Source organism: Pholcus phalangioides, unplaced genomic scaffold (assembly GCF_987345545.1).
Source record: "Pholcus phalangioides strain wild (caught in Gottingen) unplaced genomic scaffold, Ppha-v1.0 ptg000011l_1, whole genome shotgun sequence".
NCBI lineage: Eukaryota > Metazoa > Arthropoda > Arachnida > Araneae > Pholcidae > Pholcus > Pholcus phalangioides.
In genome coordinates, this window is record NW_028301604.1 from 41,030,096 (window position 1) to 41,049,982 (window position 19,887).

General features: G+C 36.8%; 1 protein-coding gene across 12 annotated transcripts in view; it reads left to right on the forward strand.

Annotated features, from left to right (window-relative positions):
- Oga (O-GlcNAcase) overlaps positions 1 to 19,887 on the forward strand; it is a 338,350-nt gene that overhangs the window by 152,464 nt on the left and 165,999 nt on the right. For all 12 annotated transcript variants that reach the window (XM_089239539.1, XM_089239538.1, XM_089239540.1 and 9 more), the window contains one exon: positions 1,677 to 2,564. In XM_089239539.1, coding sequence (XP_089095665.1) covers positions 1,677 to 2,564 — 888 coding nt within the window. The remainder of the gene's footprint in view (positions 1 to 1,676; positions 2,565 to 19,887) is intronic.

Sequence of the window (19,887 nt, forward strand, 5' to 3'; positions counted from 1 at the left end):
TGAAGAAAGTGGACAAGTTCAAAGGATCAGCGTAGATGATAATCCAACGGCGCGAAAGAGTCAGGAATGACCATTGCCGACCAGAGGGCAGCGAGACATCGTGAAGGCAGCGATGTTACTGGAACTACGGATCACCAATGTCATGGTAGAAAGTAAAGGGGGTCTGATGTTGACAAATATATTGAATTCTCTCCGCGAACATAATAAAATATTTAATTAAACAATTATTACAACGAAGACAAAAACGGTAATGATACATCGAGAACATACGAGCGAGCTGCCGCTGGCTGTGTCAGCCACATGGCTCCATATGAAAACTCTCTAGCTCTATTATATAGGTCATTCGGCTGTCTGCGCCGAAACTTGCTTTTTAGCAATAATACACCAGATCCCCATACAGTCTCTGTGTGCTGAAAATCCCAATTAGAAAGTTGTTGCCCAGTCTCTTCTGAGGCTAACAAAAAAAATTTCACTTTTCCACGTGCAATATTCACTGACATATTCAAATTTGAAAAATGGATGAAAGTTGGGAAAAAAACCTCTAAATGTGTAAAAACAATTTTACCCACATTTAACGCTGTTTTTCCCAAATTTATGCTTTGAAAGTCACCGGTTACAGAGATATCTGCTGTGCAAACAATTGGGACAGCCTGTATAGTGGAACCTCTCTTATGCCTGCATTGGGAAGCGGGTTCTGATTTGCTTAAAAGAGGAGTTTGAATGATTTTATCATCAACCGTCCTTTATGAAAATATAATATTAATGACATCTTTGTTATCTATTACCTATCTACATCACTCCATTAATTAATACGCAAAACTGTAAAAAAACATGCTATAGTTGTTCTATCTGTAATCTTGTGAAAAATTCTTACAAAGTTTATTACAGTAGTGTCAGATGATGGTGGTCAGACTCGCTATGTATATTCTTGAAGAGCAATCCCAATCAGGGGGGCATGCACAGGATTTATCTTTGAAGAGGGTATAGAAGTGTTTGTTGGGGGGAAGATGAGGGCACAAGAAACATTTTAAAAAGTAAGTTCTATAGTCATTGGCCTTTAAATAGCATTAAAATGAATAGATTGATTATTATAACATGTAAATGTGTTTTCTTAAAATATTTTAATTTTTTTTACATCAAAAATAAATTTATGATTGTCTTGGGGGGGGGGGAGATTGGCCACCCTGTATACACCTCTGATCCTAATATGTAGTAGGAGGTGGGAGCAGTAGTGTCTTTTAACACAGGGCTCACCCATGCATGGTCTGGGGGCCTCGAGTGAATGAGATCTGCTTAAAATTTTTTTAGTACAAGCATGTAAATTGGAAGGCACAAATTTATTACCAGGTAAGGGCTTCAGAAAAATTACTTTGCCCAGGGTGACGGTAATGAGGTCTGAAGATAGTCCTGGGAAGGGGGACAGAGCTTACTTAATTTTGCTGACGGGGTAGGGTAAAGTGGTAAAAAATGCTGAAAATCTGTTGATGTAATGCTTGAATTGCCCCCTAGAATGAGGAAGGGCAAAATTAGATTTAGCTGTAAATGCAATGTTCTAAATTGCAACTTTCTGCAATGTTCTAATTCCTTAGAAATTATTTTCTTAACATATCAATGTGATTCTCGGAACTCACATAGCTCATTTATTTTCAAATGTGTTTTTTTTCTCTCTCTTTTAGGTGATTCTGTGACTGCAGATATAAAACTTGAATCAGAAAATGAGGATGGTTCAGTTGAAGATATCCCATCACAACTTGGCCCAAACACTTATCATCCAAAAAATGCTATAAAAATAGCTATAATGGAATGGATAACAGAGTTTTATAGAGCCAAAAATGCATTTGGTAGAATGGTTAATGCTCCTTTAGTTCCAACTCCTATACCAGCATGTCCACTTCCTGTCATTACCAGTGTTTTTTCGACTGCTGCAAACACATCGCAGCCTGATCGAAACAGTCCTACCTCCCTTGACCATATTTTGGAAGAACCATCATTTCAACCTCTTTCTAACCAATTAACAAGTTCTTTATTGGCTCCTGTAAAAGATTGTAACAATTTAGAACCAATGGATTGCAATCCCTCGCTCTCTCCCAAATCATCAGAACATAATTTACAGTCATTTTCTCCTGTAAAAGAGGATATAGTAGGTGAAACTTTGAATAAAGAAGATACAGCAGAGGATATGCAAACAGAATCAGTCGAGAGCTCTGTAGATGTAGAAGGGAAACAATTAAACTTTAAAGACATATCTTTATTGGTTGATTTATTTTATTTACCCTTTGAACATGGAAGACAAGGTGTGAAATTACTACAAGAATTTCAGTGGCTGAAATCACATGGACATCTAATTTCACTAAACCTACGAAAGAAAAATGTTTCAGACAATCCAGAGGTGCAGGAGTGGTACAATAGAGCTGCAGCATTTGATGAAATAACACAAGCTGTTGGGAAATTGCTCACGAGATTGACATATTGTCCCAATAGATCATTATTATATGACTTATATCCATATGTTTGGGACATAAAAGGTGTTGTATCTCTGCTGAATTCATATTTGAAGTGGATAGGTAAGTAAAAAAAAAAAAATGTACATTTTTCTATATATATAATTAGATATGCCATTGACCTGGAATTTCGGAAAAGAATGCATAAAAATTTTGTTCACGCATCCTTTGGGATGCACTCTTTCCTAGTTCTAAGAAGAAAAAAAGTAGAGAAAAAAATCTCTCCAACTTTTTTTTCTTTTTACCATGTATCATGATCGCACGACCTTGAAAAAGTGGTTTTACTACTTTATAAACTGTACTATATTGATATATATGCAGGTTGTTGATGAATAAGATGAGGGGTATCTAGTTGCTTCCCTGAATGACGGGCCCTTTAATTGTAAAATTTTGGAGTTTTTATTCCCTGCGGATCTTCTCCCGGTTACATACCGGAAATTACTGTACTTTCGCAGCATTCTATCTGCTGGCATTCAAAGATAGCGTCTATACGGCGTAAATTCGCTTTGTTCCTACAATATTGCAAGTGTACATTTATTTTTAATTGTAAAGGATTGGAACACCCGTTCAAATTGTAAAACTTTCCGGAGATCATGGGGAAAAAACCAAATCTGTAAAAACTCTACCTTGAATATCAACAGTTTTGTCATCTAGCTGCTATGTGGTAGTCACCATTTCACATCGCAAAAATCATGGGTGTGTGTGCAAAATTGGCTTTTGGAGGGGCACAAGGATCTACTGATAGTATAAAAGAAATTATTTTATTCCAGTATTTTAATTCTCTACAAAAATATTTGTAATTTTTGATCTTCGGGAGAGGAGGAAGGGAAGAGGCCCCTCATAACCCACCCCCAAATTTTGCTTTTGGTGGAAATCCGAGTTTGGAACCTGAGTTGTGCAATGGCAATCGGCTAAAAATGTGATTTTCTATCGGGTTTTCAAATTTTAAGTTGGCTATTTCTTTAGAATAAAATTTCGGTTGCTACAGGAATCTGACAGACCTGCAACACAAATATGTATACATTAAACTTTAAATGCATTACCAGTTTGTAGAATAGATGCAGGGCCACAACTGATGTCACGTACTGGCTGTTGTTACATCCCGTATTCTGTTTTTATGTTTCCCCAACATAAAGTCAGCTTTTGTGAATGACAACAATGAAACACAATATTTTTTCCACTAACATTAAAGTTTTTTTACACTTCTTAAAGCTTTAACCAGTTTAAAAAATTGTTGTTTATCTTTAATCGTTTTGAGTTTTAGCTTTAGTAAATATTGCACATCAAAATGAATTTGGTATCACCGATCTGTCAATCGGTTAGACAGAGTTCATTGCACCTACGTGCCAACTTCTCTAACTGTGAGGATGTCACCTGCCAGTATTCCAAATAGTCGAGTCCCGAGACTATGTCTGCTCAACATCTCATGTGATGGAGGTTCTATGATGGCATCAGCCCATCTCCGCTGTCCCCGTCGAGGTCTCCCTTTTCCACGTTAGGCACACTAGACCAGGTTTCGGTGAAGTAGACATCCTGGAGAGAAAGCTAATGCGCTCCATCTTTCGTCGTCCCACGACTGCTGGGAACAAGAGCCCCTAGGTCGTAGCGTTCACCCTAGTTGGACTGTAGATTCACCAGAACATAATGATGTACTCTGCACGAGGCGAGATGCCTTGCTAAGGGCTGAACTTTGTATGTTTGTTTAGATCTGCGCTTTTCTCTGCATAGTAGTGACTTTTAAGAAAAAACCTCTATATTCCAAGAACCAATCAGACAGCAGAATCAATAGCCTGTAAAACTTAACATACTGAACAGTAAAACTCATTTACATATCATACGGAATAAAACACTATTTTCAACGTTTGACATATGGAAGTTGACAACATAGAAAAGGTAAACATTGATGACCTCGCCAGGGTCCGCAACAATAGGCTTATTGCACATTGAAATTCTCATGAAATTATTGACAGTGAAGTGGTCCGCAGCCCACAGACAACATGAAGGTAAAAACATTGTATATTATTCTTGTATAATTACATTGCAAAACATTTATTACAATTTGATATTGCACAATAATATTTTCATTTTCCGAAGTTTGACGACGACTCTGCAGGATTCCCATCAGCGATCTGCGGGACCCTAAGATCGGGAGAGGAAGGTAATATGACAAGCTCCAGGATCCATCACACGGGTGTAAACGGAATTTATGTGGGACATCAGTAGCCCAACCTCTGGTCCCGTTCTCGCCTGACAGCCAGGAGACCCCACCCCTTAACTGCCCAAGCTGTAATGCCAGCGGGTACCTCGGCATTCCGGGGTACCCGCCTTGGGACTAAACTAGAATTATATTGAAATGAAGGAATTTGTGAAGGATCCCAGGTTGTGATGTTGCACTTCCCCCCTTCTACAAAAAAAAGAAATTTTATCTATAAAATTTTTTTGTAGAAAAGGACAACTATCCCCAAACAAAAAAATACTAACCAAAAAACCTACACCCAAACAAAGAGTGAAACACACAGACAACACAACGTCTACCCGCAGTAGAACAGTGAACAAAAAAAACATTATCTATTAAACCTTTTTCCTACAACACGATAAATATCTCCCTTTAAAGACAAAAGACCATCAAAACAAAACTTGTCAACTTCAAGATCTGTATCTTGTTGACTAAGGTAACAACGGATTTGTACAGAGCTACGAAATTTTGAACCATCAGGCCCGTAATAATACACATCTGTACAAGGATTCCAGACATGTGTAACATTCGTCATGTTACACTGGGAGCGACAGGCGGGTCTAGTGTCCCAGGTTCTGGACTTGAGGGGGGGGTGGCACCAAATTCACCCTATAACTGCTTCTACATTACATGGGTGTGCCAAAATGGGTGCTTGCTCTGTTTGAGAAAGTATCTAGTTGGCACAACCTACTGAACACAGAACACGCCATATACTGGACACACACATATAAGCACACTCTTAACCTTTTACCGGCCGAATTCAGATTCCAGCTGATTTTCATTATTTTTTTTGTTAATTTCTCCTTCTGATTTTTTAGTTAAGAGATATCAATCGAGAATTTTTCATTTAATTCATCATAGATAGCCAACTTATCACCCGGTTGTAAGAAAGAGTTATCCATCAAATGGAAGTTCTTTTTTATGTGTCTAAATTTATTTCTTGGCATAACAGTGGGGACGATCGGTACTGCTGTGTCTACTGAAAGTACCCCAGTAATCATTTTCATTTGGTATTTCGTGATACCCACTTAGCAAAAGCAATCCAAAAGACTTTGCGATTTCTTTCCACTAAATTTTCAAATTCAATCCATATTGTGCGACATAAATATTTGTCATCTCAGCCAAGTAACTGAGGTACTCTTGCGATAAAAATTTGAAAAAAAATATCAATAGAGTCGGCTTGCACTTAGCTCAGGAAACTCATGACTGATTGCTTCAGTAGGTTCACTTCTTATATTTTTGTCGAATGCAGTGCTTTTTTTCCACATCAGTTGCGTGAATTTTAGTCTTTTGGCACTTGACACATGATGTTTTCTTATTTTTTGACTGGGTAATTATCTGATCTTTGAAAGGCAATTTTGATGTAGAAGACATGTTGATAGGATCTGCAAATTCACCCACAAATGAACTATGCTGTGATCTTAAACCACAGATATCCACGATCATCTGTAGGAAAGACCGGGCCAAGCATGTTGTCATCAATGTCTTCCTCATCTGTAACCTGCTCATTTTCACCAGGCAGTAGCTGGCACATTTCAAATTTTTCATCAGAGAGATGTGATGTATCAGAATCTCCAAACTCAGTCTAATAAGCTACTAGTATAACAAAAAAGATGGTAAAAAGAGGTGTAGGAAGTCACAAGACCAGATATCAACTGAGAACTGAAAGACCAACATACCAACAAAATTACTCAAAATGTAGAGGGAAGGTGGGGGGGGGGGCAAGGTCAGTTACAGAAAAAAAGGGGGGGGGGTGCTGCATGTAAACATCGGAATGTAAAATTTGATACTTTTCCTTCTTTTTGAGACGCACCACAGAGAGGGAAAAAGCAATAAATTGATTTTTGGAATGCCACTCCTCTGCATTGCACCTAGAATAGCCAGTAGTGGCCAATGTTCCCAATTGGGAACAATCATAGGAAAAGTTCCCTGGAGTTCAAAAGGGGTTTGAAGGGGATCAAAGACACCTAGCCTAGGTGTCTTTAGCTGGAATTTTTTGGAAAAAATTTGCTGGAAAAAAAATTCATAGAGATACCAGTGAATTATGGAGGGGGAGACATAATTTTTTTCAAGATCAATTTTTTTTGTTTGTGAGGGACCAACTTTCACTCAAAAAGAACCCAGGTTTTTTGAATGGGACCCAGGTAGTTTAGAGTACAGCGGTATCTCTATGATGAACTGAAAATTTTTTTTTTTGTCTCATTGAGCATTTCTTATCATTCTTGGCAATATTCCAGAATTTAAAAAAAATTGAGATGCATGTATGTTTACAAAAACTATTTTAATAATTAAAACAAACTTGCCTAAACAAAACAAACATATTTTGCCTTGAAAATGGGTGATTTTAGAATAATAAATATTGACATGATAAAAGCTGAACCGAATAACTTTTGTCTTTTCTAAATTAAGTCCAGAACCTTATATGTTCAGGGAAAAAAATCAGCTATTTTCGTGAAAGAGAAATATATTTTTTAAATTAATCGAAAGTATGTTCCCAATTGGAACATTGGCCGTTAAAAGGTTAAGTTTCTCCAACACAAATCTGACATAGCTCCCATATTCAGGTGTGAAAATATGTGGGAGTTAAATGGTGACAGATCAGAGTGGTGAACCATCGAGAAGGAAAAATAAAATCATTTTACCAGGAAAACCAAAGTAAGAATAGGGAATCCGAAGATCAGTGTTTGAGAGAGAGAATCGAATTTGCTTTAAATTTGATCAGAAGATATTGAAAGTGTCGAGATTTTTTCAATGAAATGATAAATCACACAATCGGAAGGGAATTTATAGATTGATTTATTAGTAAATATATAAATGTGTGCCTCCAACTGTTAATTAAAGTGGATCCTGCTTAAGTTTTTCAAAAAACCATCATAAAAAATGTTGTAAATAGGAAAACACTTTAAACCGAAAATCTTAATGAGAATTACTTATTCTTAGGACCATGAAAATAAGTTGTACTAAGTGGAAAAGATGTTCTAAATGGGAAAAAAGTTTTATATAAGTGGAATCAACTGTATAGATTTGTTACATGTGCGGAATTTTCCATATGTTGAATTCTCAGTGCTAATGATCTTCTGTGCAAGCTCTTCCTACTAGTAGACAATGAAAGTAAATAAACCTTTGGATAGAATATGTTTTTAGAAATGAATTATACTTGATTCACAGATGCCTTCTCCTACCCAGAACATGACCCACCGTGCAGTTTCAACGATGAAATATAAGAAGGGGATCAAAGACACCTAGCCTAGGTGTCTTTAGCTGGAATTTTTTGGAAAAAATTTGCTGGAAAAAAAATTCATAGAGATACCAGTGAATTATGGAGGGGGAGACATAATTTTTTTCAAGATCAATTTTTTTTGTTTGTGAGGGACCAACTTTCACTCAAAAAGAACCCAGGTTTTTTGAATGGGACCCAGGTAGTTTAGAGTACAGCGGTATCTCTATATATTGTGAAAAAACTGATTTTGTCGAAACTCACCAATACCAGCTGTAATATGCAGTATAATGAAAAAACATTGTTAAGCTGAAAAAAAAATGAATTGGAAATCAAAAATTTCAAAACTTTAGAATGAAAAAAATCAGTCAAAAAAAAAAGCATAATTTCTCAAAAATGAGAAAAGTCGTAGCCAATGTCTAGAGCTCTCATCGAGGGAATGATCTCAATGAATGAATGAAAATCTCAGCCAAGGTTATGGTGTCGCAGGGAATTTTTCTCTAATAGGGTTTTCAATAAATGGAATAGCTTACCCCCGGAGGTAGTAAATTGTAACACAATTGACACGTTTAAGAAGAAGTATGATAAACATGTTGGGGTAAATCGAGAAGCTATTCATACTTAGAATAAGACATCCATAAGTATTCTTTATAGGCATTGTATAATATTTTATCGTGTCTATATATTGTTTATAATGTTTCTAATTACATTTTTAATTGGGTTGTTTTATTTTTGAAATATATGGCATCCATATTTGTTATGGGCATCTTTTTCTCAGCCACCTCGCTGGGCATTTTGCCTGTTGTGGTGTTGTATGTGTTTGATGCAAGAAACTTGAGAAAATACAATATTTTTGAAAAACTTTTTTCTGATACACTGCTGGCCACCCAAATTGCAACACCAAGAAAGACAAGAGATATCACAACAATATTTATTTTCTAGATAACATGTTGACCAAGCATCAAATGATTAAATTTATAGACTTCTGTGAAGTGTGGTTCCTGCCAAAATCAGTAGCTAGAGTAGCCGCCATTGTTGGAGATCACTGCTGCCACACGCCTCGGCATTGATTCAAAGAGACTTTGGATGTGTTCTTGGGGTACAGCAGACCAAGTGTAACGTTCTTGATCGTTACCTCCCGGTTCTTTAATATTTTTCCCCCAGTAAACATTGAGTGGATGACAACAATGGAATAGACAAAGCTTAGATAGAACTATAACATTTATTCAATTATATTGTTAAACCATTAATCAGCGTAATCACAATTATCACAGGCCCTTTATATGTTAAACTATTAATTAACATTTTATCACAAGCTTTTCTCTCATTGTCACAATGAAACAAAAATATGAATCGATCTCACCGCCGTTGTCCAGGTTTTCACGTGTTATCACATCGTCCGGTAGATACTCCCAGGTGTCTGCCACACAGCCAAAGACTCGTCGCCACCAGCTTCAGACGATTTTGGTGTAAACACACATGTTGAGATGAAAGCTCAGCCACTGCACTAACCGATCACTGGATCACGACGCCGTTGAAACCTTACGTGCGATGAGACAGGATAAGTGCCAAGGCACACTTCTACTATTGTAACTTCATTGTATTTATGAGACGATCTAGCTCACACCATGACAGGGCGTGACGCCTTGCTGATTAAACTGTTTAGTCGGTCATAAGTTGTAGGTAAGGAAATCGGAAGGAAGTAGAGAGTCAGCACATCTCTAGCTGGCTTTTATATAGCAGCATTCCCACAATGCCTCACTGAAGAACCAATCACAACATTGAAGGTGCGGTATTAGCTTGTATCTGATTTACATAACTACATGAGAAAAGGAAATATTGTAAACATTATAATATTGAATCTGGCAACCAAACAACAAATTGGAGATCTGGCCAGATCAGGCCTATTGCACATTGTAAAAATTCATGACATTATAAACCGCAAGATGGTCCTAGGAACCACCGACGGCGTGGAGGTAAAATATATTGTACATTTATATAACACTTTGCTGAACATTTATATTATATTGCACAATTAAAAATAAAGTTTGACGATGACGACTCGACATGGTCTCCACCGACGAACCACGGGAACCCCCAGAGGGAAAGAGAAGGTAACTAGACGAGCTATTGGGACCTCTGGCCCCATTCTCGCCCGACGGCTAGGAGACCCCACCTCCCGACCGTCAGACTAAGCGAACTAACTGACCCGAACCGGATTGTCAGCGGAAGCCTCGGGTGGTTTCCGGTAACCAACGAACCCTGGGGCCTAAACAAGATTAATTGAACAACAGGATTGTAAGAGATCCCAGGTCGTCATGTTACACAAGCAGCTTCCACGCGTTGCCAAAGTTGATCTGGTGTGGCAGCTGGGGATGTAATCTGGGTCAATCGTTGAGCAACCATGGACCACATGTTTTCTATCGGTGAAAGATCCGGAGAGCGAGCTGGCCAGGGAAGCAATTCAATCTGGCGATTGACGAAGAATCTTTGGACAATGCGTGCCTCGTGTGGTCACGCATTATCCTGTTGAAATATGGCTGTGGGCAAGCCCTGAAGGTAAGGAAGGACAACTGGCTCCAACACCTCGGAGATGTAGCGCTGGCTTTTTAAAGTACCAGCAATGCGTACTAGAGGAGTGCGAGAGTGATATCCAATACCGCCCCATACCATAATACCCGGTGCAGGACCAGTGTGGCGGTGCATAACGCAGCTGTTCAGCATCCTCTGTCCACGGTGTCTCCCGACTCGAATCCGACCATCGTGGTGTTGCAGACAGAAGCGTGACTCGTCAGTAAAGACAATTTCATCCCATTGTGCTGTCCACATCCTTCTTTCTTTCATCGCACCATTGGCGGCGGAGACGTCTGTGGTTCTGCGTCAAGGTTAGACGAAGCAATGGACGTCTTGCGGACAGACCACTCTGCTGTAAACGGCATCGAATGGTACGCGCAGACACTGGATGATGTGGTACAGACTGAATGTGCTGTGCTATGGTTCGTGATGTGGCTGAGCGATCCGTCACTGCCATACGCACAATACACCTGTCATCACATGAAATGGTGCACTGAGGTGGATGCGATCGAACATGTCGGTCCGTCGTACCCTCCTGCATCCAACGATCACATATCCGCATTACAGTTGTTTGGTTTCGTCCAACACGACTACCGATTTCCCTGAAAGATAATCCACAATCTCGGTAGGCCACTATCCTTCCTCTGTCAAACTCGGATACTTGATCAAAAGATGATCGCTGTTTTCTACGAGGCATAATTGATCGTTTTTTTGAAAAAACCACAAGAAAAATACAATTGCCGTACTTCAAATCGTCGAAATCTCCAAGCCTTAAATAGCGCTTTGAAGTGGCGCCACAGGCGCGCGTGATGTGCGTCTGCGCTGAAATTCTAATCATTTGCATATCTTACCTCCGCTAATGCATGTTGTAAATTTCATATTATTTGCATGCTTCCTTCAGGGTGTTGCATTTACGATGGCCAGCAGTGTATTTGAATTGTGATGGGTTAGAAAATTGACTTTGAAATTAAAAGTCTTTTCTTTTGTCATGGATACCAGTTAAGACCATATTGTTAGCAATGTTTATTTTCAAGCTTTATTTCCAATGTTTAAGTCAAAAAAATCAGCTTGATTTAATAAAGTCAAGGAAATAAGCTTGATTATTGTTGTGATTCATTTTTTTTTAAGATTTAATGTGCTAGGATAGACTTGCTGGCTGATTTCGTGAAAGTTGTTGTAGTTGAAGATTATTAAATCATCAGTGTATCTGAAACCAGAAATATTAAGAGAAATTAAATTTTTGTTTTCAAAGTAATGCAAGGAAATATTTGCAAAAGCACTTGAAAAATAAGTCCCCATAGGAATCCCTGTGGTTTGTTTATACAAGCAAATACCATTAAAAAGATAGTTATCAAAAATACAAAATTTTGCAATATTCAACCATTCATGTTTTTCCATTTTTATGCATTGTTGAAAGTTGTTGTAGAGAAATTCACAAATGTTAAGAATCTCTATGTGGAATGCTAGTGAAAATATTTTCAAAATCAAATGTCTCAATGGATTTAATTTTATCTCTTTCGAGAAGTTCCAAAACTTAAACATTATTGTTGATATAATGCCGGATTTGCAGTTTATAATTTCTTTAAGAATATTACGAAACAATTTGAAGAATTTAAAACCAATTTTACAATTGTAGCTATTTGTGTTGCATGTCACAAATCTGAAAAGGCGACATCTTGCCATATTGGTTTACCCCCGGTGGATTCCTTCAACTCCATGATCGGTCGTATGTCGAGATCTTCTAGTTGGGCCTACCGGGTATTCTTATCGCTCCACGGATCGTCACTTGAGACTTGAGATGTTATCTGTCTCACTACAGGGTCCACCGGTACACACTTCTCTTCTGCCTTGGGGCAACATAGACGGTTCTGTGGACCCGGCCCTCTTGTCGGGGCGTCTGCATCTCCATGTGTTTTCTTTTTACGAGGCTGGGTAGTCCTCTTCATGCCATCTGACCCTCGTGAGAGAACAGTTCCAGTCCTGCCATTGGTCTTCTCTACATCGGCTCTTTCTCAGCTTCTGGAATGTCCAACACTTTCCTTGGAGGTACTTCGTTACGACCACATCCGAGCAGGGCGATACATTCCTTTGGAGTGTGCAGCTGGTCATTCCTCATGTCGAAGGAAAATCAGTGTTTTCTCAAGAAGTCCAGTCCGATGACGCACAGATCCCTTATGTCTGCCACGAAGACGGTGTGTTGATAGGTGACCATGGAGAACTTCACTGAGACTTCCAGTTTTACACACAGTAATTTTCTCTCCCGTGACTGTCTGCAGCGTCAGCGATGGTGGTATGTGGAAAAGTTGTTGCTCGAATTTTCGAGCCAGGTCCATCCTGACGATGCTCGCATTGGCTCTGGTGTCATGAGTCTTGGCACAAAATTCAGATTAATAAGAAAATTTCAAAAATTGTAATTTTCAGTACTATTTCTTATGAAATTAATCAATTCATCTCAAAAGTATCTCAAATATGTATGGCTTATGGAAGACTTCATGGAATGGAAATTTCACATACCAAAAGACAGACATTTTTCAATAATCACAAAATTTCATATAATAATAATTTCGTTGAGGATAAGAAACTTCTACAAGAAATCAAGCAACTCAAAGAGAAATTTATAACTATGGTTGTGGATAAAGCTGTAAATAATTTTCCTATTTGCAAAGTGTTTTATCAACAAAGTTACTTATCAACAAGTATTCTCTCAACAATATCTACACTTCAATTGACAGACCTATCAAAGAAATCAATATAAGAAACTTAGCAAATTTCAAAAAATTCGAAATTGCAAATGATAATCTTAAATTTTGATATGTCTTTGATATTGTCAAATTTCACAAAAATACAGTTAAATTCAGATTTGTGACAAATAGCTACAATCATAAAATTGGTTTTAAATTCTTCAAATTGTTTCATAATATTCTTAAAGAAATTATAAACTGCAAATCCGGCATTATATCAACAATAATGTTTAAGTTTTGGAACTTCTCGAAAGAGATAAAATTAAATCCATTGAGACATTTGATTTTGAAAATATTTTCACTAGCATTCCACATAGAGATTCTTAACATTTGTGAATTTCTCTGCAACAACTTTCAACAATGCATAAAAATGGAAAAACATGAATGGTTGAATATTGCAAAATTTTGTATTTTTGATAACTATCTTTTTAATGGTATTTGCTTGTATAAACAAACCACAGGGATTCCTATGGGGACTTATTTTTCAAGTGCTTTTGCAAATATTTCCTTGCATTACTTTGAAAACAAAAATTTAATTTCTCTTAATATTTCTGGTTTCAGATACACTGATGATTTAATAATCTTCAACTACAACAACTTTCACGAAATCAGCCAGCAAGTCTATCCTAGCACATTAAATCTTAAAAAGAATGAATCACAACAATAATCAAGCTGATTTTCTTGACTTTTATTAATCAAGCTGATTTTTTTGACTTAAACATTGGAAATAAAGCTTGAAAATAAACATTGCTAACAATATGGTCTTAACTGGTATCCACGACAAAAGAAAAGACGTTTAATTTCAAAGTCAATTTTCTAACCAATCATAATTCAAATATCAGTAAAAAGTTTTTCAAAAATATTGTATTTTCTCAAGTTTCTTGCATCAAACATATCTGTAATAATGCCAACGATTTTAAAAATGCATTGAATAATCTCAAAAAAAATCTTAATATGCAAAGGGTTTCCTCCTTACACCTTGTACTTACTTCCTCCTCACACCAATAACTATAACTATTCACTTTGAACACAACCCTGCACAACTAGGACTAGCACATGGTATGTAATTGTACCTTCTGCATGTATTTTTATATTGCCTGCTACTTTACTATTTCATAAACTTGACAAAAAACATTTGTTTTGGCTTTTACTTTGATTTTTGAATTCAAATTTACTACAGCAGAACGTCAGGGAATCGAGCATATATTTAGGCTATGAAGGCCAGGAAATGCTCGGAAATGTTCTGTGTTAAACCAATGTCAGGGTGTTCTCCCCCTCAATGAGAGCCCTAGACATTGGCTATGACTTATTTTCATTTTTGAATTCTTCGATTAATTTCATTTTGAAATTTTCATTGCTCGTATATTTTGCATTTCCAGTTCACACAATTTTTTTTTTTTTTTCATATAAAGAAATAATATTTTAACAATGTTTTTTTTTTTTTTTTTCACTATACTGCATATTACAGCTGCCTATGGCGCTGGTATTGGTGAGTTTCGACAAATATTAAATTTTCATAATGTTCATTTTTCTCTCTCTCTCTCTCTCTATATATATATATATATATATATATCTTGCATAAGCATAAAAAATAGTGAAACCAAAGGTTTTTTCATCTTGAGGACATAAAAGTGTCATCTCGTTTATCCATTTTTTAGGTGAAAAAGACAGGAGAAAATAAAAAACAGTAGGATATCTCTATTCTAGACTGATCCATTATCTGGAGACGGCTGCAACTGGGAGGGAGCAGGCGAGGTCTGGTCACCCGGGTGCTAGACCAGAAATGGTGCAGAACACAACATTTAAGTGCTGCTTCTTCATGGCTAAGGGCGTGACAAAGTAGGAAACTTGGCAGAATTCTCCACTCACCCTGTCTGGAGAATTCTGCCAAGAGTGTCCCCCCCAACCATAGAACCAGTTTTTTTGCTGTACCAAAATTTTGTTTCAACTTTTTTATCATTGGTCTTTTTTTGTAGGAATTTCTTTTTCTCCGTATGTGCAGATGTGCGATGGCTCTCACTTGTCTTACTTTCTAGGCTTCATCCTATTTTCAGAGTTTTGTTTTACTTTTCCTATTTTGTTACCAAATCTTGTTAATAAAATTTCTAACTTTTTTTAAATTAATCAAAATATATCCAAATGCAGGGCTTCCACTCAAACCTACTTTCTCGTTTTTGTCCTATTTTTTCTGGTTTTTATCCTACTTTTCTACCAAACCCTATCAACAAAATTTGTTTAGTCTATTTTAATTGAGGGAATCATTGATATAATGCTGAATAATACAAATGTAGTAGATTGCAATTAATGATTCTGGTAAAGTAGATATTGTATAGTTTTTCCCCTTTTTTTTGGGGGGGGGTGCAGGAATGGGGTGTATGTGGGCTATTTGGTTTATTAATTTCTCTTTTGCTTTGTTTGAGGGTTCAATAAGTAGAGTTGTGATTAAAAACTTTTGCGCTGTGTTGCAAAAGTAATTATTTTGTATTTACTACTTCATGGTCTTGGACAGTAACTAATCATTATTAGTTACTGTCATCATTCATCATTATTGGTGCATTCATCATTATGGTTCACATTTTCTGTATAGGTGAAACAACAGTTTACATAATAAAGCAGTTGAGTACATAGGCGTATTCTAGGTTTTGTGACTCTGGTGATACGCAGTAGCATTCATTTGTCTTCTGTATTTTTTTTTTTTTTTTCGTTTGTGTGTGTGTTTATACAGTTTTCTTGCTACACTTGCTACATGGTGTGCCAAGGAGCTCAATCACTGCGCATTTATGCCAATTCCGGTTTCTGTGTTTTGCCAGTAGCTCTTAAGATGGGAAAAATCACCTTCGAGAATATTTGCACTTACGCATTATAATCCTAACTTCATTGTGATTCCGGAGTCATCCTACGACTAACATCGTAGTGTGCTCATAATTTGTTTTCCCCTTCCTTACAAGCGAACTAATTAGCAGGGCTGCTGATTATTGTTAAAAGAAGCGTCCATGATAGATCAGCGGAGGCTAGATTTACGATGTGCATCGTAACTGACGTTTCATTCCCACATGGTTCACAGTTTCCGCCGCCATTTGTTTACATGGAATGTGTGGCGACTGATCATGTCTTCTAAATTAAAAAGTAAGTTGTATTTTAGTTTTTTTTTGTACTTCGTTTAATATAAATGTCTCGCAAATGGGAAATAAGAATTTTGTGAGCAGTAGCCTTTGAGGAGACACTAAATTAACGAAGATTCAAGCCCTTAACTGTGCTGTGGCCCTACAAAGGTAGAGCTGGCAGGGCTTCAGTGCTGGGTACCAGGGCAGTTACTATATTTTTGGCTTTTCATGCTATAAATTCACTATAGAAGGGACCGCTAAAGATTCTCTGTTCAAGGATGTGGGGGCCATGACCTTGGTGCTGCATCAAGTCGAAGGGGGAGAGTGGAGCTCCACAAAAAAACTTACACTTATTTTGCATAATAACATTTTAAAGGGCCCCAAGAATGCATGCTATAGCCCTGTGAAGATGTAAATAATTGATAAGGTTTTCGCTGCCATCATTTGATGAAAATTGTTTGTTTAGGTTCGAAGACTGTCGTCCGTTTGAGTTCTCAATGCTTCCCCAACACTAGTGGTTGACATCATCAGAAGAATTAATAAAACTGGATCAAAAGTCAACTTTTCTGTAGTCTCAGGTTGTATTTACATACATGAGTGATTTGATATACACTATTGTTTTGCAATTGGTCAGTTGCGCCTATGGCTGGCAGCGAATTGAAAACAGTATCTAAAAATATGTTAAATGCTGCAATCAGTATAAGACCACCGTGACCCTCTATCAACACCGGAATCTATCGAATACAGTGCACCTGTGGTCAGGTATATATTGGAACCACAAAAAGATATGTGGCCATGAGAATAAAAGAGCACGAATGATGCTGCTGAATGGGCCAAACAGAAATGTCGGCAGTGGCGGAGCATGCGCTTAATGACAACGACATTGTACAATTCAGCAAAACACAGGTAACAGCTAATGTTGACCACTTCTTCCCACAAACCTACAGAGAGGCTATTGAAATATACAAGCACAAAAACAGCTATAATAGAAGAGAAGAAACTTCGAAATTGAGCAGATCCTGGACACCAGCTCTCAGAAGAACAAGAACCTTCCCCTTCAAGATCCAGCAACAGAATGACGACAACAGTCAATCAGATAATTCTCTCACATCTCTCAGCCAATCAGGTTCTCCCAGCATGAGAACTACTTTCAATTCACTGCCATCCACAGGATGAACTGACCAATCACAAAACAAGTTTGTCAAGCCACTCATGTACGTAAATACAACCTGAGACTCCGGAAAATTTGACTTTGATCCAGTTTTGTCAATTCTCATGATGATGCCAACCACTAGTTTTGAGGAAATGTAGAGAACTAACTCAAATGGGCGACAGTCTTCGAACTCGAACAAATTTCACTTGTAAAAATGGTTTTTTCTTCTGAATTTTTCATTTTTTAAAAAATATTTTATTGTTTTATTTAGGCCATCAGATTGCATTTTTTTGTACTGAAGTAAGAGAATTTTTTACATAATCTAAAAACTACTAAATCCTGTGCTTGCAGAAAAAGAAACCTAAATCAAATTAGTGATCAGTGTCATCTTAGGCCTATGATGTTCTTAAGATGGCCTTGCCTGTAAGAGATATTATTCAATTGATAATTGTTATGAGCGGTGAAGATAAGAACTGATTCACTTTATAAGCAGAGGGCGGAAGGGAGCTCCTAAAATATTTTTGCGTCAGACTTCTGAACTCATTAAGGAGCCACTGTTTGTGAGCACTTAGAGAGCATTGAACTCTCTCTCGTAGCAGAAAGTATTCCAGATTTCTGGGTGAGAACTGTGATCAAAAATTTTTATACCTTTCTATTTTTTGTCACTTTTTTTAATGACATGTTAATTTCTTTTTTTAAAATAGCTTAACACAGGAAATTTGGTGAAATGAAGAGGGTATTTTTTGGGGGGAAATCCCGAGTCGAACCATGAATTGAAACCTGGATTAAGAAAGAAATTGTTTGTTAACTAAATGCCAGCATTTTTCCATGGCTTCAGCAGTTGTGTTAGCTGTAATGGCTATGTCTCTGAACTGAAATTCCTGGGGGGGGGAATTCTATTTCAGATTTGTTAATTTTTTGTGAACTTTGCTCTGACTGAATTTCACCAAACCAGCTTGGACACCGAACAGCAACTGAAAGAATATAGCTTGGTATATGGTAAAAAAAGCTAGAGTTTTCTCATAACTTTTGATATATATTTTTTAAAACTTGAAAAAGGAACCCTATTACTGGTGTACTTACCTCACACTATATACGTACAGGATTCTAGAAATTCAGGCCATTTGAACACACATTTCTTAAAGAGATATTTTCAAATATTGATAAATTTTTTTAACACAGCTACAGACTTTTTATTGCGCATGGAACAGGGTGCTTCATGCCAGCAAAAAATTTCAGCAATCCTATGTTTCAGACAAAACCTATAAAACATTGAAAATACATTTCTTTTAATTTATTGAATATTGAGAATATTTTGGTAGTAGCCCACATTAGAGAAATATATTTTTTGAGTATAAATCACAGGTGCAACTTTTCACTGGCTCAACAATATTTCACGAAATCATGATAATGTTAAATAGGTATGTATTGAAATGTTGAGCTGGTGTCCCACCAATATCTTTGATAACTTTATGGTGTGAAAAATTCGTATTCTCTAACATCAAAATAATCTCTCAGACCAATCACACGAATACCACAAAAAATAATAGCTATACTGATACATTTGCACTGGATGTTGGAAATGTTTTGCATCAGCGGGTGTTCATCTTGAGCTTCATGTTAAAAAAATCTGATTTCTGGATTGATTTGGACTTTCTAAACAGTGACTGAAATTTACTAGATGACTCTTAGCCGGACAAATTCAGTTTTATAGAATGAAAATAAGACAAAATGTAGTAAAAAAATTACAAACTATGTGTGTGTGCATATACAAGAATATACTCAGATCTTGCTTTAAATCTTGATCTTTTGTAGAGGTCAAGATTTAAAGCAATGTTTTGTTCATTTGATAAACTAATTTTCAGGTTGTATGAATTGCCTATACTAAAAATATTGATAATTAATTTTCACTATAACTTTTTCAAGGTTGTATTATACAAGTTTACCATTTTAGCCACATTTGCCCCCATGGCAGTTGAACATCAGTTTCCAACAGACTAGAACGCATGTTGATTAATTTTTTCTGATACAACTTTTATTTAAAATAATAAAATATCATAAAATGTAAAATTCCAATTTAATGGTATTTAAAGAAAAAGAAAAATACTTACCGTTGCACATGATTTATTGGTGGAATAGTGCGAGACGACAGCATGGTATTATTATTATATAGGGAATTATCATTGTATCGTAGTTTCACGGTGTCATGTTTAACTCCTAGAAAAATTCCAAATAGGTACATGTGGTATAAAAATTTCAAAGTATACATTTGCTATACATTAATATTTCACGAACATACTTTGAACAATTTTAATCATAGCCCCTTGCATATAGAGTGGAAAGGGGAGCTGAAAAAGAATG